Source organism: Aquarana catesbeiana, linkage group LG01 (genome assembly GCF_042186555.1).
Source record: "Aquarana catesbeiana isolate 2022-GZ linkage group LG01, ASM4218655v1, whole genome shotgun sequence".
Lineage (NCBI taxonomy): Eukaryota > Metazoa > Chordata > Amphibia > Anura > Ranidae > Aquarana > Aquarana catesbeiana.
In genome coordinates, this window is record NC_133324.1 from 766,040,795 (window position 1) to 766,059,239 (window position 18,445).

Consider the following 18,445-nt stretch of genomic DNA (forward strand, 5'->3'; position numbering starts at 1 on the left):
CGGCGGAACTGAACGGGCACTCCATGCTAGTCTATGGAGTGACGGATGTCAGCGGACATGTCGCAAAAATCAGACGGATGGCCCTACGTTCACATCCGTCCCTGGCGGATCGGATCGGGTGAGATCTGATGAAAATGAACATGCTGTCCGAATTTCGTCCGATCTCTCCATAGCAACCAGAGGCGCTCGACAAGCCCCTCCCCGCTCAGTGAGCAGAGAGGGACCTGTCATCCGCCGGCTCAGCGGAGATCTCCCTCTGAGCTGGCAGACAGAGGCGGACTCCGTGGCAGCGGATCCGCCTCGTGAGAATGAAGCCTTAGAGTGCCTGCACTCTGGATGAAGGAAGCACAGCAACTTTGGACAGAAGCATTGTCAGTCTCGGGGAGGGGAGTGTTAGATGCACTAACACATTTAAATAAACTAATAACCTGAAGCTGAGCCCCAGTTAATACTTTATAAACAGTTAGGCCCCTTTCACACGTGCAGACCGTATGTCTGTATTTCATCCATCCATTTTCGGATGAAATACGGACATACATGCATCCCTATGGGATAGCGGGTGTCAGCGGATGAACATCCACTGACACCCGATATCATCCGTCCCTACTATGGTCCGATTCTGCAGACGGAGGAAAATCCTATTTTTCTATCCGTCTGCGGAGCGGACTGGATGAACACGGACAGACGGTCCGTGCTCATCCGATCCCCCATAGGGGAGAGCGGAGATCTGAAAGGGTGGTCCCTGCACAGTGTGCGGGTCCCGCCCTGTCATCCGCCGCCTCAGCTGGGAAAAACGGAGAGATCCCTGCTGAGCAGCGGATGTTCATGGGTCGGATCAACACGGATCTGTCCCGTGTGAAAGGGGCCTTACAGTAAAAGTTTTTTTCCTTTTGGGATAAAGGTTTTACATAAATAAATAAAATCTGACCATTGTAAGCATGCCTGTCAGTGGTAAATGGTTTCTCTCATCCCTGGAACTGATACATCTGCAGGAAAGCTTTGTTCTTTTGAAAAACAACACTAGCTGATCACCAGCTGAAAACACAAGAAAAATAAATCCCAAAAAAATGAAAACTAATGCAGCCATCACATGTAAGATTTAGTAAGGTGCAATATAATAAATGTTTACTTTTGTGTTTAATTCTGATTTAACCACTTCGCGCCCGTGCTATAGCCGAAACATGGCTGCAGCGTGGACGCTATCTGCCGGGAGGCTGTCCCTGGACGTCCTCCTGTTTACTTCCGCGTTGCGCGCTCCCGCGGGTGCGCATCGGGGAAGTTTTGTGCTGGCCGTGTCCCTTGGACACAGCCAGTAACAGATCGCTGAAAACGGCCAATCATAGCGGCCGTTTTCAGCGCGATTGCTCTGCCAATGAGTGATGATCTCAAATGTAAACATATGAGATCATCTCTCATTGCCGGCTCTCCGTCCTCACACAGAGACAGCGTGTGAGGAGGGAGAGCGAACTGTGTCAAAAGCGTTAATTACTGTGAGTAAAAAAAAACACATACACTGTGCCAACACACATAATATCAGTACCATCTGCCAGTGCCATCTGCCAGTGCCATCTGCCAGTGCCATCTGCCAGTGCCAGTGCCATCTGCCAGTGCCTCTGTCAGTCCCATCTGTCAGTCCCATCTGCCAGTGCCATCTACCAGTGACATCTGCCAGTGCCATCTGCCAGTGCCATCTGCCAGTGCCATCTGCCAGTGCCATCTGCCAGTGCCACCTGCCATCAGTGCCACCTGCCATCAGTTCCACCTGCCATCAGTTCCACCTGTGGGTGCTACCTGTCAGTGCAACCTGTCAATACCATCTGTCAGTACCACCTGTCAGTGCCACGTGCCATTTGTTATCAGTGTCGCCAGTGCCACGTATCAGTATCATCAGTGTCACGTAAGTGTCACGTGTCATCAGTGCCACGTAAGAGTGCTGGCTATCATCAGTGTCACTTGTCATCAGTGCCTTCTGTCATCACCAACAATGGCTAGAAGATTATATTCAGCTGAGGAGGTGTACAGTATTCTTCCGGGCGACGAGAGCAACGGGGAGCTCTCCACTTCGGATTCCTCCTCATTTTCCGATTCTGAGTCTGACGTGGACTACGAGCCTGTCCTAACCAGTGGTACACTGACAGCCTCAGAGGAGGAGGATGAGAGTCCGCCCGCCAGACGAAGGCGTACTGGTGAGGAGGCAGTGCCATCCACCAGCACCGCAGTGCCATGCACCAGCACCACAGTACCTCGGCAAAGGCCACGTACCAGTGGGGTGTCACCTCAGTCCCAAAGGGCTAGGTCCCATGCCAGCCTTCCCTATTCCCTTCAAAACCCCTTGTGGCTGCCACCTAATTCAGGAGACGCTAACGTTCCCCCTTTCACTGCCCAGCCAGGAGTCCAGGTGGACACAGAAAATTTTTCCCTGATACACTTTTTCCACCTTATTTTTACTGAGGACATGCTTGCATCTATTGTGGCCCAGTGCAACCTATATGCCCAACAATTTATTGCAAGTAACCCAACGCCCTCTTATGCCCGTCCCTACGAGTGGAGAGCCCTAACAGTGGAGGAGTTTAAAATTTTTTGGGGCCTCACGTTCTGTATGGGACTAAACAGAAAAAATGAAATACGTTTGTATTGCTCTACCCTCCCCATCTACCACATGTCCATCTTTTCCTCAATAATGCCCAGGGCCTGATATCTTATGATTATGAGATTCCTTCACTATAACGACAATACCCAGTGCCCTCCCTGAAATCACCCAAATTTTGACAAGCTTTTTAAAATTATAATAATAAATTATTTTTCAGAAATCTTCCCCCAGTTGTTTACCCCAGGCCAACACATATGTGTGGATGAGTCCCTTATCAAATTTTCTGGCAGGCTGGGCTTAAAACAATTTATTCCCACCAAAAGGGCCCGCTATGGGGTGAAGATGTACAAATTGTGCGATCGTGCTACATGGTATACCTATGCCTTCATGTTATACGAAGGGAAGGACACCCAGCTACAACCCCCTAATTGCCCACAATAATATTGGATCGAGTGGGAAAGTTGTTTGGGAACTCATAAACCCACTCCTGGAGAAAGGCTCCCATCTGTATGTGAACAATTTTTATTCTAGTTTGCCCCTGTTCCGAAACCTTCATAGAAAGAAGACTCCAGCATGCGGCACCGTAAGGACGAAGCGGAAGGGCTTTCCTCAAAGCCTCGTCAACAATAAGTTAAGAAGAGGGGAGGCAGCGAGCTTACGGAATGAGGAAATTCTGGCTGTGAAGTAGAGGGACAGAAGGGACGTCTACATGCTTTCTTCAATCCACAACAACACATTTGTTGAGATCACCAGGAGGAATGGCCCAATTCAAAAGCCGACGTGTATCTATGAATACAACATGTATATGGGGGGTGTCGACTTCATCGACCAGATGCTCGAGCCCTACCTTTCCACTAGAAGAACATATCAGTGGTATAAACATGTTGTGATTTATTTATTTAATTTGGCCATATACAACACCTATGTAATTTATCGCAACTCCACTGACAGACCCAAACCCTTCCTTGGCTACCAGGAAGAAATCACCACTGCCCTTATATACCCGAACGGCCCACCAGAAAACATTAGATCCAATGTAATTAGCAGACTCTCTGAACGCCACTTTCCCGATAAAATCCCTCCCAGACCAACAGGCCAAAAACGTCAAAAAAAATACCGGGTGTGCTCCAAATGAGGGGTGAGAAGAGACACCACTTATCATTGTCCCCAATGTCCTTCCCAACCAGGCCTCTGCATAGTTGACTGTTTCCGCCGTTACCATACTTCACTAAATTATTAGTGAAGTATGGTAAACATAACCCTCACTTCCTGCCTTCACACACCTTCACACCCCTTATGCTTCTGCTTGCTCTGTAACTGACCCTGGCTTGTTATTCGACCATGCTTCTGCCTACCGATTCTGTTTATATCTCTGCCTGATCTGGAACTGACCCTGGACTGTTATTCGACCCCGCTTCTGCCTACCGATTCTGTACATACCTCTGCCTGATCTGGAACCGACCCTGGACTGTTTGACCATGCCTCTTGCCTGCCTCTTGGACTGATCTTGTACCCTGCCAGTGGACTAGTGGGATTCAGAACACAGGGGTCTCACATATGTGAGGGGCTCCAGAATTGTTTTTCTGGATGAAGAAAACAATTTCATTTGTTTTCTCATTCCTAGATTAGGGTCTGGAGACTCGGAGGCTTCAAAGAGATTTGGGTGGGAGAAGCCTCTACCCCTGTCCCCATTCTGTCCTGAACGAGGCCCTACTTCTGCCTGCTGCCTGTAGAACCTATGGCATCATGCCTCTGCCTGTCGCATGAACTGACCACACCACATGGACCTGCCTACTACCAGGACCAATATATTGGCACTGCTGACAATCTCTGCCTGCACTGACCCTGGACTATATATGGACAGTATCCCTGCCTGCTGCCTGTACTGACTATGGACAGTATTCCTGCCTGTTGCCTGGAAAATTGCATTCGCTTTTGCTGACCAAGTCCCCGCCTGCTGCCTGGACTAGTGTTATCCTCCTGTGTACAACTGCGCTACTACAACCACAGGTAATCTTTTGTTTACTCTTTGCTCAGCATAATGTATTTGGGGGTGTAATTCTTGGTATGTGAATGCTATGTGTCCCTAGAACACCTGATGGTGTTCCTTGCATGTTGGGCCTCTGTATGTGGCCAGGCTGTGTAAAAGTCTCACACATGTGGTATCGCTGTACTCAGGAGGAGTAGCAGAATGTATTTTGGGGTGTCATTTTTGCTATGTACATGCTATGTGTTGGAAATATCTTATAAATGCACAACTTTGCGTAAAAAAAATGCGTTTTCATTTTTTTTCCACATTTTCCAAAAACTTTTGGACAAAAATGAACCGTTCAAAAGACTCAATATGCCTCATAGATTATACGTTGGGGTATTAGCTTTCCAAAATGGGGTCACTTTGTGGGTGTTTCCATTGTCCTGGTGCTCCAGGGCCTTCAAAAATGTAATAGGTGGTTGAGAAATGAGATGTGTAATTTATGCTCCTAGAACGCCTGATGGTGCTATTTCAATATTGGGCCTCTGTATGTGGCCAGGCTGTGTAAAAGTCTCACACATTTGGTATTGCTGTACTCAGGAGGAGTAGCAGAAAGTATTTTGGGGAGTCATTTGTGGTATACACATGCCATGTGAGAGAAATAACCTATTACAATGACAATTTTGTGGAAAAAAAAAAAATCTTCATTTTGCAAAGAATTGTGGGAAAAAAATGACAACATCAAAAACCTCACAATGCATCTTACTAAATACCTTGGAATGTCTACTTTCAAAAAAGGGGTCATTTGGGGGGTATTTGTACTTTCCTGGCGGGTCGCAAGAAATGAGATAGGCCACCAGTACATCAGGTGTGATCAATTTTTTATGATTTGCACCACAGCTTGTAGACTCTCTAACTTTCACACAGACCAAATAATATCCACTAATTTGGGTTATTTTTACCAAAGATATGTAGCAGTATAAATTATGGTCAAAATTTCTGAAGAAAAATTAAAAATTTGCAAAATTTTATCAGATAAACTAAGAAAAATGTGTTTTTTTTTCAAAATTTTCGGTCTTTTTTCATTTATAGCGCAAAAAATAAAAAACCCAGAGGTGATCAAATACCACCAAAAGAAAGCTCTATTTGTGGGAAAAAAATGATAAAAATTTCATTTGGGTACAGTGTGGTAGGACCGTGCAATTGTCATTCAAAGTACGACAGCGCTGAAAGCTGAAAATTGGTCTGGGTAGGAGGGGGGTTTAAGTGCCCAGTAAGCAAGTGGTTAATATGACCAAATAATCTCCAGCTGAATTGAACTTACCACAGAACTAAGCGATGTCATTAACCACTTAATGACCAGAAGGATTTACCTCCCTAATGACCAGGTCATTTTTTGCAATACGGCACTGCGTTATTTTAGCTGACAATTGCGCGGTCATGCAACGCTGTACCTAAAAAATTGATGCCTTTTTTCCCACAAATAGAGCTTTCTTTTGGTGGTATCTGATCACCTCTGCAGTTTTTATTTTTTGCGCTATAAACAAAAAAAGACTGACAATTTTGAAAAAAAAACACTATTTTTTACTTTCTGCTGTAAAACGTACCCAATAAAAAATGTAAAAAATCTAATTTCTTCATGAATTTAGACCAATATGTATTCGGCTACATATTTTTGGTAAAAAAAATCCCAATAGGCGTATATTGATTTTTTTTTTTTGCGCAAAAGTTATCGCATCTACAAAATAAGAGAATAGATTAATTGCAATTTTTTTTTTTTACCAGTAATGGCTGTAATCAGCAATTATTAGCAGCACTGCAACATTGTGGTGGACAGATCGGACACCTGACTGACATTTTTGACACTTTTTTGAGAACTAGTGACATTATTACAGTGATCAGTGCTAAAAATATGCACTGATATTGTACTAATGACACTGTCAGGGAAGGGGGTTAACATCAGGGGCGATCAAGGGGTCAAATGTGTTCCCTGGGTGTGTTTACTAATTGTATGGGGAATGAGCTGCCTGGGATAACACACAGATCCGTCTTCCTGCATAGCAGAAAGACAAGATCTCTGTGTGATCCCCTGTCAGAACGGAGATCTGCCTTGTTTACTTCTGTAGATCCCCGTTTTGTCTCCGCAGGGAACGATTGTGGGCGGCCGGCGGACATCAAGTCCACCAGACTCGCTGATTGGCTCCCCGGCTGGCTAATCGGCACGTGCGTGCTCCCACAATGAGTCGTGAACGAGCCCAATGTACAGCTACAGCGATTTGCGCAGCCAAGCCAGTCTGCCGCAGTATAGCAAGTGGTAAAAAATGGACCACAACATATAAGCACAGGTATTTACTGAATACTCTAATCATATTAAAAGCAGTTCCTCCCAAAATTACTCTCCCACACTGTCAGGGCTGGGCTCAGCCCTTCCTTCCTCTGAACTGGCTGCTCAATTCCCAGCTCTTATCTCTGCACAGTGACTCACCTGTTGTTACCCTGCTCGTCAGTTCTGCCTACTTAAGCCGTCCAGCCCAGATGACCTCTGCTTTAGCCTTGGTCAACATCACAGAGACTATTTCCTGCGTTCCTGTTAAAGACTTGCTTGGCTGACATTCCTTCTGGTTCCAGCTCCTGCTTGCTGTTCCACTACGCTGATCTCTGGCCTCCTGACTTTCTGGCTTGTCTGACTATCCGTTCCGGTTACCAAACTTTGGGTTTTGGCGTTTTGACTACGTTTGTTCTATTTACTTTTATTATTTAACAAGAGTGATTTAACTGTACTTCTGTCTCGGTCTGATTCATGGTTTCTGACACATACTTCAACAAAATGTGATGAATGAAATAAATAAAACTTTGAGCATGACCTGGAATCTCATAATGCATACTTTTTATATTGAAAACATACCTGTGGTGTCCTTTGCGCCTCATTAAATATTCTTAATGTCATAGAACATGAAATTGCACATATGAGTATGCGTATGTCTGATCCATCACTTAAATGCGTTCTAAGAAGAGAAATCTCATGATAAACCTATAAAAACAATAAGTAAACTTAATATGGGTCAGTTAAGCACAGCATGTAGCACATACTCAAACCATGTAAACTGCTATGTTCTCAGTACACTTGTAAACTAGTACTTATAAGGAAAAGCCAGCTGAACACTATAACTTCAGATATCAAAATTTACTACCATACTTGACATTTTTTTTTTTTAAATAACCTTTAGGTCTTACATTCTAAACAATTTACATTTATTTTTGCATAGGAAAGTCAGACTAAAGTGTATGTAGTCCCCAACAAGAAATTTATAATTTGCTCCCTTTTGGTGAATATAGAATTGAAAATGATTTGTTATAGCTAATTGATAAGTGCAAGAAAATATCCATTGATCCTTTCAGAAATCTTGTGGGCTGACTTTTGTGCTCTCTGCCAAGGCTAACAATTATCACTGTTCTCTCTGTGGACTACAGACTACTATTCCCTATGTTATGGAAATTATGAGAAAAGGAGGTGCTCTGTAGTCCTTAACACTTCATTCCTACAGTGACAATGAAAATAAGGGAAATTTCCTGAAAAAATAAAAGAAAGGCAGCAACCTAATATAAGGACTGGTAAGCAGGCATGAGCTTCCTGTTAGATCTGAGTACATGTTGCAAATTTGCTTGTTTGGGCATTCCTCCGAGCGCCGAACTGTCAGTCGGTTTGGCAGGGGCCAGACATCATATATAGTAGCATGTTTTTCTCTTGCTACTATATATGACCACTTCATTCCTCTGCTGTCAGGGTTGCTAAGGAAGCGCCGGTTGCCAGACGCCAATAAGATTCAATCCCAATGACAGCTCACCCGTGAATGACAGCTCCAGCAGAAGACAACTGAATAGAAATAAATAGGCAGGGTCTCCTGGATGATCTCACTGACTTTCCCGTGATGTCATTCCGTGTGAGCCACATGTTCCTCCCTATCCTTTTCTACGTGTTTGGAAAAGGGTCTAGTGTAAAATTCTAAGGGGAACCCCATGCTTTTTTTTGTGTAGGGTCCCCCCTGAAATCCCTACCTGGTATGAATTATGGGGGGAACCCTATGCCATTTTTGTTTACCATAGGGTCCCCAATTAACATCAATACCAGACCCCTATCTTGCATAAGGTTCTAGTATAGATAAAGGGATCCTCAACTATTTGCTTACAAACTGAAGCAAAGCAGCTCAAGTTGTCATTTATCAATAATTTTTGCAAAGCATTTTTTTGTATTTGTAAATGTCAGTTTTGCTGTATTAGGTTGTATAAATTATACAGATATGCCACTTCACAGGCAGATTAAGGACATCCCCAGGCATATGATTTAAAGGAGTATTGCATTGTTAATGTTTCTCTTTGAACATTATTAAAATCACAGAAATTTTTCAAAAATGTTTTTACTCTCGTACATGTTCCCAAAACAGTGTCCAGCTCTCCATGTCATTTGTTTGCCCATCCCTTGCCTATTTGCCTAGAAAATGGGCAGAAATGATTTTTAACATTCAGATCCCTTTGACTTCAATGGGGTTTGGATTCGGCACCCAAACTTCTGTGACATTCACCAACCCTGCTTTGAATGAACCCAGGTACACTTGGCTCATCCCTACTGGTAAGCTCCAATATATTCTATTTGTGTTCTTTGTTTTAAATATACTTTTTCTGTTGTGCCATAATAAAAAAAGACTGAAATTAATATTTCCCACAATCAAAATCTCAAAGTATTGCAAACACTACAGAGAGGTCAGGTTACATTCAGCTTGCAGTATACAGTATGGCATTCCACCTATATCTCCTTGGATGCAAATGAATCACAAGTCCTGATGCAGTAAAGCTTTGCAGTTAAAGTATATGTAAAGACAAATACTAAAATCTCAAATAACCATTATCTCTCTTTAATCTCTATACAGTACCTGTTTAAACCACAACAAATCTAATCTATCTAAGCAACCATACCAGTTACAAACATATGATAGAGAGTGTGTGTATAAGTGTAACCAAGGCTTCTATTACCTGTTTTTTTACGTTTTCCAAATGTTGCAAATAGGGTAAACAATTACTTCTCTCAGGTGTTTGAAAACTTGTAATTAGCTTATGAAAAACTTTCTTTATCTTTGCACCATTCTAAAGAAATAAAGAAATGATTAATACACTTAAGTTTTGATTTTACCTTATATCCTGTTCTGGAGTCAATCAGGCTCTACTGCATGTTCGTGTGCTGTTAAGGAGCATGCTTAGACTCTAATGCCGCGTACACACGAGCGGATTTTCCATCAGAAAAATCTTGGATGGTTTTTCCAACGGAATTCCGCTCAAGCTTGGCTTGCATACACACAGTCACACAAAAGTTTGCTGAACTTTCGACCGTCAAGAACGCGGTGACGTACAACACTACAACGAGCCGAGAAAATTAAGTTCAATGCTTCCGAGCATGTGTAGGAATTTTGCACGTCGCAATTGCTACAGACGATCGGAATTTCTGATCGGAACTTTTTCCAACCGAAAAATTGAGAACATGTTCCCAATCTTTTGCTGGCTGGAATTCGGTCAGCAAAAGTACGATGGAGCATGCGCACGGTCGCATTTTCTGACCAAAAGCTCTCATCGGACTTTTGCTGGCCGAATTTCTGATCGTGTGTACGAGGCATTACAGAGATGTTAGTGTCACCCTCCTGGCTGTGCTGTCTGACAGAAAAGTATATATTCCTAATTCAAAAAAGTACCTTCTATTGCTCTCAACATCCTCCAAAATTCCAAGTTTCTTTTTTTTTTGGCTGTGATCTGATTTTCTGTTAGAGGGTGGCTACATTTGTTCTTCGTGGTCCAACTGAATTTTGGAATGTAGGTATCCTCTATTGCTTACTTCTGAGATGGACTATGGACTAAGGAATTTGTAGTATGCAAAGAGCAGCAATGGAGCTCCACTGCTGCTCAGCAGCTGTTGTCAAATTAAGTGCAGGACACACTATGAGAAAATCGTAAGAAAAACTCTGTATGAGGTACGATCGTTTGACTTTCTTATAGTGTGTACACAACTTTTGATATCCGATTCAGACTTTCCAAATGAAAATTTTCTGAAGGGACAGAACTTTTCTTGTACATGAACAAAACAAATGATTTTTGTTAAATGAGTACTGTTTTTGTACAGTTTTCGTACAAGAAAAATCGGATACGAAAGACTGTGCATGATCAGAAACAATAAACAATAAAAAAAAAAGGCTTTGTCGTGTGAGAATTTTTGTACAATTAGTACCATCCTCTGTTTTGACCTGCTGTAAAACATCGAGGAAAACCAGACGATCATTCGCCCGATTTTCTTATTGCGTGTACTGGTTCTAATATAGTATCCTGTGTTGAACCCTCATAAAGGAAGAGTGGAGTGGTCCAGAAAACATGTTGGATGTTTTTACATTACTTTTTTATTACCAACTATTAAAATTATCTTGGACTACCAATGCAAACATACAGGTGCCCCAAATACACATAGGTAAACTTGAGGAAAGACCAATCCTTGAGATACACTTCATCAATAGATATCTCTTGGGGGAATCCTGAGTATTTGTTTATTGATTTTCTCAAATCTGGTTTTTAAAATTAATTCTGTATGTTATTTTTTTATGTAATAAATTATCTTTTTTTATATATCAATCTTGTTGTTGTTTATCAGTACCGAGATAGTCCACCACAACCATTGACTTTATGAGTAAGTGCATGGTCAGCTTCAGCAACTGCCCCACTCCCCCACCCTCCTTTTTCTTCTCTACACATAGGTAAAGGCAAGTGGGCTTTTCATACATCAGCTCTTGGATGTTTCAAAACTATACACAATGTTTCTGCTGTGATATATGTGATGTATTGATAGTATTGCTTACCTTTTGCAGATATTGTCTATGATGAAATGTGGCACTCACATGATAGCCAAAAACCCTGAGATTATCCGAGTCCTGTCCAGCTGTGAGAACAACATTTATTTGGTTTCCAAGTGCATGAAGGATAAAGAGATTCAAAAAACATGTCTGTTCATTGTTTAGTCCTTCATCAGAAGCCATCACAAAATAAAGAGCCTGATGGTTGATAAACTCCCTCCATTGCTCACATAAAAAGTTGGAAAAGTAATGTACAGTGATGTCTGTATTATTTTCAAGATGCAACATAAGTTGGGAGCGTAAAGAGATAAGGTCAGGACATCCAGTATACAAATGTTCCATATCCTGTGGATGAAAACAAAAATGTTAATCCTAGAAAAAGCTGTTCAAATAATTACATGACCAATTAGATGAGTTATGCATTCAATAAAACCAAGGCCGCCAACCCGTCGATCACGATCTACCTGTCGAACGCGGGAAGCCGACAGGTAGATCATGAACAGGGCTGTGTCGATACTTCTCCACAACATTCACCGTTCTCCTTTTAATAGAAGAGCGGAGTGAGAGGCAAAACCAAGCTAAATGGAGGGTGGGAGTATGGGATCTGCTTTAGTTAACTTTGCAAGTTAACCAGCAGGGGGGCACAGGACACTACTGTGCTACTCATGGTTGATCCTTTTTTTTTTTTTTATAAATGTGCAGCAGTTGTTCCAATTTGAGATCATACAGCCAACTCTGCTGCTCAGGTACTCTGGAAAACATTCAGCCTGTTGTATGAAGCCCCACAATATACTGTATTAATTCTGACCAAGGGGTCTGTTCTGAGAGCCAGGTAATAGAAGAACTTTGCAGGTGATATTGGATTTGAGGATTTTGAAGTGCAGATCACACTCTACACCTTATCATTCTTACGAAAATGGAGCATGTGAACAATTCAACCACATTCTCTTATAAATGTCAAAGACATTAGAGGACATTAGAGGAAAAAAGAAAAAAGGATGGACATTATATCCACAGGAACTGGTTTGAGATTAAAAATCCTTCTTTACACTTAACCACAATTTATACCCATTTTTGTTTTTATGTTTTTTATGCCCTTGGACATGCTCAATTAGCCCCCATTAATGAAAAATTTAAATACACTAAACTCATGAATACAATGTACAATGGAAGTATAAGGATATACAGGGGAGTCTAATACAGCAGACATCTCATCATAAGGAAAATTCTTAAGAACCCCTTGAATATTGAGAATAGTGTGTTTATACATTGGAAGGGAGCTCATAATACAGGTAAACTACAAACTCTTTGGGAACCTACTCCTTGGACATATGTTGTCACCCCATACCATGTATACCTGTTTGGTTCGCAGCAGAACTCCCGAACAGGGGAATTGTTCTAACCCGAACAGTGAACCCCATTGAAGTCTGTGGGAGCTGAACAGTAAAAATCAAAAGTGCCCATTTTGAAGGCTTTTATGCAAGTAATTGGCCATAAAAGGAGTATGGGGGTCTGGGTACTGCCCTGGGGGACAATTTTTTTTTCTTTAAAAACAATTGTTTTTTCAGAAGCAGTGATTTTAATGATGCTTAGAGTGCAACAATGAAAAGGAAAAATTCCTTTAAATATCATGCCTGGGGGCCCCCCTTAATGTGCCTGTAAAGTGGCCATTTGTAGCATATACAGAACATGTTACAGTAAAACTGAATTTTCTAAAGAAAAAAAAAAGAGTCAATCCCATTTAAAATGATTTGCGGTTACAATTTCCGGCACCAGGCTATTAAAAAATAAAGAAAAAAACGGCATGCCCCCCCCCCCCTTATTTTTTTACCGCCACTTTTTCTTTTTATTCAGCTGTCAACAGGGAAACCCATTGACAGCTAATGACTCATTGGTTGTTAAGGATGTGGCGGCCGGCTTCCTGGCCCCGTTCCTTAACAAACAGCTTACACTGCACCCTGATTCTGTGAACGGCCGAACAGGCAAATGTTTGCCCCAAACTCATGCTTGGGTCGAACCGTTTATCCATCCCTATTTAGGAATAAGAAAGGCTGAACTTTGATAGACCACCTGAATGTTTTTTTGAAGATAAGAAGATTAAAATATATTTACTTGTAAGGGAGTACAAGTATGTGTTGTTTGTTGTTATGGTGGTTTTATATATATTATTACTGTTTCTTTAATTGCTTTATATTAGTTAATGTAACACTAAACAAGATCCTTATTCTCCAAAAATAATTTATACATATTCACTAACTACTGGCGCTGTAATCTATTTTTCATGAAAGTGTTTCTTATGCCGCGTATACACGGGCGGACTTTCCGACGGACTTTTGATGGACTTCCGACGGACTTTTGAACAAACGGACTTGCCTACACACGATCACACGAAAGTCCAACGGATTCGTACGTGATGACGTACGACCGGACTAAAATAAGGAAGTTGACAGACAGTAGCTAATAGCTGCCCCAGCGTGGGTCTTCGTCCGTCGGAGTAGCATACAGACGAGCAGATTTTTTTGACCGGACTCAAGTCCGTCGGACAAATTTGAAACATGTTCCAAATCTAAAGTCCGTCAGATTTTCGACCGAAAAAGTCGGCTGCAGGTCCGATGGAGCCCACACACGGTCGGATTGTCTGCCGGATTCGGTCCGTCGGACCAGTCCGGTCGAAAAGTCTAATGTCCTCTGCAAGCTTCCAATGCTCGTATCCATTTCTTTGAGATGAACTGTACACATTAGTTGCTGTCATATGCACTGCTGTTTGTACACTAAAAATCCCCTAGTCCATAATCCTTAGTCCATCTTCAGAGTGAGCAAGAGAGGGTGGCTAAGTTTTTACACAGTGAGACCATGGAGAACAAATGTAACCACCATCTAACAGGAAATGGGATCACAGTAGCAAAAAAAGGAACTTGGAGATTTGGAGGAGGCTGAGAGCAATAGAAGCTAAATTTTTCGTTAAGAATATAATACATACTTGAATATATATATTTTTTTAAAACCCGAGTTTAGTCTTACTTTAAGTGTAAACCCTTCCTATCCAGGCGTGTCCCTTCAAGTGGATCTATAGGCCCAGGGGAAAGGATTGACTTCCCGATCATGTTATCACAATAATTGGCTTTCACAGTGATCACATGATCGTGAGCCCATCCCGCTGACTCCCATTCATGACTAGAGGCCGCAAGCTGTATGTGAGAGAATCAGCACTGTGATGGATGCATGCAGTGAGCATGCTCTTAGCACAGAAACCTTGTCCATTCATGGGCACATATGTTCTGCCTGTGGGTGTTATATCCCCCCCTCTTGCCCCCGCACATATGCGTTAAATGAGTGACAAGAAGTTAAACATGTAGGGTTCCTTTTTTCTGTGTTTTATGTTTTTGGGCAGCTGGTTGGTGCTGCCATCTTTTCGACTGATGCCAAGGCCTCAGCCCAGCTTGTAATAAGGGAAATGCACAGCTAGCTCAGGGTGGTTAACAGTTGGAGGGGAGAGGAGAGATGTAATTGAAGGGGACTGAGACTTAGCTTTCTGTATGCAACTGTGATTGATTTTAATTGATGTGTACCCATTTATCAGTAACATTTATGATATACTGTTTATAAATCTCAGTGTCATATTGCTTTCTGTTCACACTTACCTAGAATATCATTGGTGAGAATATAGAAATCATGGTTTTAAAAAAACACTGCCAAAGAGACTACAATTACTGGCCAACTGTAAGGCGTAAGTGACCTGAGAACTGCCGTCCATCCCATCCAGACCTCCAAAGGATTCAACAGCATATCCCATCATTACTATCATTTGTAAACACAGAAGCCAAAAGAGTTAATTATCCACTACTTGTTTCCTTTGCAGCTCTAACTGATGGCATCTATTGCAGAGCGCAGCAGAGGAAGCAAGTAGTCGAAGATTTCCTCTGCTAGCTTCTTTGTTTATAAATAAGAGAAGGAATAGGATGAGCTGTCAAATCCTGTATTTATCCCACATTGATGGAGGTCTAGATGGGGTTGGGTGGACCAGTGTTACTGGCAGAGCAGGAGACCTTTCACCCAACACTTCTCATCCACTCTTGCTAATGGAGATCTGGATAGGGCCATCCTTAGCAGCAGAAGTAGCAGAAGTCTGCCATATTTAAAATGCTCTCAGTTGTCTCACTCTAATGTACTTTTACTTTTCTGCAATGCCTTATTCAATATGCTGTACATTCCCTATTCCCTATTTTGATTCTGTGTGTAATGCTATACTGTATATAACATTCTGTATTTTCCATATTCTGAACTGCCTCAATCCATATGCCATACTCTATATTTCCTATTCTTCTCCCTATCCGATATGCCATGCTGTATTATCCCTATTTCACACTACTTCATTCCATATGCCATGCTGCAAATTCACAATTCTTCTTTCTATAAGCTTTGTTGTACATTTTATATTCCGCGCTACCTTATTCTGTACTTTGAGTTGTAAATGCTCTTTTGTTTCGCTTTGTGTGGCATGCTATACATTCACTGTTTTACACTGCCTCATTGTGTATGCAAAGCTGTACACAGATCTGACTCATTATCACAGCAGCATCCTTTTTTAGTCCTCCGTCACTTGCGATGGCAATTTGGGTCCTGTACAACAGTGTGTCTTTTTTCTTTTGGGGGCCCATGAACATGTTTACTATGGGGCCCTGTGTTTTCTAGTTACGCTCATACATGTGTGCCCTGCCATTTGTTTTGCCTCTGACTGGTACAACACAATTTCCATCCAGCGGAAGGAGACTTGCAGATGCGGAGAACACACAGCAGACATTGCACACTTCAGGATCCATGTGAAACCCAACTGGTGAACCCATATCCCTCTATAGTGTGTAATAATCTCAATCCAAAAAATTAGATTGATTTCTGTCTGCTATCTCCTCCCTCTGTTATCTGCATTTTACAGCCTCAGATGTGCATGTTTTCCTATGAGACTGTGTAGAGGGCAGTGAGTTTATTCCCTTCACCCAGGTCTTAGACTTCATTCGGCTCTCTGCTCTATGTTGTGCAGTGTATGACATTCGGTCCCCACCCCCTGCCTGCCGGAGCTGAAACATCGTCTTTCATCTGTGTACTTGGAATGGCTGTACTACTGGCTGTATTACTAGGTAGTCACAGCCCTGAATACTGCCTCTTTAAAAAACAAGTAACAATGGTTGTCCTAGGTTTCTATCCCTAAAGGGTTATTTTTTTTTTCTTTTTTTTTTTAGCAACTCTGAACGTAAGACTTAATCAGGTAGATTTTTCCATATCAAATGAGGCATAATATATTACACCTTTGTTATATTTTCACTACTATTTCCAGACCAGAAGCAACATTTATTTAACTACTCCCAAAAACACATGAAAGACCCAGCCAAATCCTGTCACCTGTGACTACATACAGTATCTGCTTCACAGTATCACAAGGAAACTATAACATCATCTAAAATTAGATTCATTTGTTTTTTTATTTAAAAAAAAAGGGAAATTCAGAAACAAAAACATAATATTTAAGATATTCAAAGGAACACATGCTATTACATATTAAAATATTTCATGCAGACATCATCAACTATATAAACAAATTAGCACCTACATTGAAAAATACAATGCTGTATTTTGCTCCTTTATTTGTCAAATTGAGTAGAAAACGTTCCACCAAGAAAAAGAAATGCAAATTCTGTCCTCTCCTCAGAGATTCATTGGTAGCGCATGTAATAATTAAAGAATCTCCATCAATCACAAATAATTCAGATTCCATGTAATCATTAAGCAAACTTTCAAACCTGAAAGAAATGACAGTATTACGGAACAGTTTTCTTTTCTTTAAGATGCATACGGTATATCCTCCAAATATGTAGCACAAGTTTAGTTTCCAATAAATCCATTACATTTTTTTGTCTCTCGTGTGGGATAGTGCTAAGTTTCAGTGCATTTCACACATAAATTAATTTTAAATGACACATCAGATGTAAACATTTATCCATTGAGGTGTGCTGCACTGAAAAAATGCTTCAGGTCAGTTAAAACCTGCATATTCTACTTACTTGGCTCTTGATAACTGCTCCATGAGAAAGCTTGCCATTCCAAAAAGAAAATCGTTATGCTCTGACAGCTCTGCATGATAAAAATTGTGTATTAGTATGCATGTTGTAACTTGTTATATTTGCCCAACAGTAGAAGGCCGGCTTATTACATTAGACTGCAGCACTGTTTTTATTTTTTTTTGGGGGGGGGGGGGGTTGGGGGGTAGGATGGGGATTATGTTATGGCTTATGGCCACTGTTAGAGATAAGCGGATTACATGTTAAAACAAGCAGGTGGATGGTGGATAGCTTTACCTGACATTTGAATTGCAAATCTTCTTCCAGGGCTAGGAGGATGATCATTGCTGGCAGTTGGTATACTTGGCTCAGAAAACTGTTCTTCTGTAGAGCATTGGTTATTTTTATTTTTGCCTCTCCTTTTTCTGGGTTTGTCTGTGGCCATGATGTAGATCTATGTGTAAAATTATATAAAAAGCAATTCTTAAGGGAAGTGAGGCACAATATTCTAATATTTAATTTGTGGAATGAAAACAGTTAATTAAAGGGGAACTGTAGCCATCTAGAAAATGCCCTGCAATGCAGCTGCAGCAGTATTTGTTTCTGAAAATGTCATCCCCATATGTATTCTACCATTAGCTGGCTTCAAATGCTGTTCCAGAATTTGTTCCTGCCACAGTGCCAAGCTGTCTGGCTTCAAAGTTGTAATACATGCACTAGTAAAGGCACAAACTATCCACTTTGTAAAACACAGTATATGCTCGGTAAAGGTGAAAAGAGATAGGGGTCTTTTGCACAAAGTGATTATAGACATGATATCCCCTTCAAAGGCTCGCCATAGGAGAGACTGAAAGTGATTTCAAATGCAAAGCCTTGGAACTCATAGGTGATAAAACATGATTTTTACTGTGAAATCTTTTTCTTGAACATTATGAGACACAGGATAAGC

General features: G+C 41.5%; 1 protein-coding gene across 2 annotated transcripts in view; it reads right to left on the minus strand.

Moving 5' to 3' along the window:
* The window catches only part of LOC141113183 (probable ATP-dependent RNA helicase DDX60), a 340,633-nt gene that overhangs the window by 278,466 nt on the left and 43,722 nt on the right, over positions 1–18,445 (minus strand). For both annotated transcript variants that reach the window (XM_073606131.1, XM_073606122.1), the window contains exons 2-7: positions 17,794–17,950; positions 17,500–17,569; positions 17,049–17,238; positions 11,450–11,788; positions 9,591–9,701; positions 7,468–7,593 (exon numbers count right to left, since the gene is read on the minus strand). In XM_073606131.1, coding sequence (XP_073462232.1) covers positions 7,468–7,593; positions 9,591–9,701; positions 11,450–11,788; positions 17,049–17,238; positions 17,500–17,569; positions 17,794–17,941 — 984 coding nt within the window. In that variant the 5' untranslated portion in view covers positions 17,942–17,950. The remainder of the gene's footprint in view (positions 1–7,467; positions 7,594–9,590; positions 9,702–11,449; positions 11,789–17,048; positions 17,239–17,499; positions 17,570–17,793; positions 17,951–18,445) is intronic.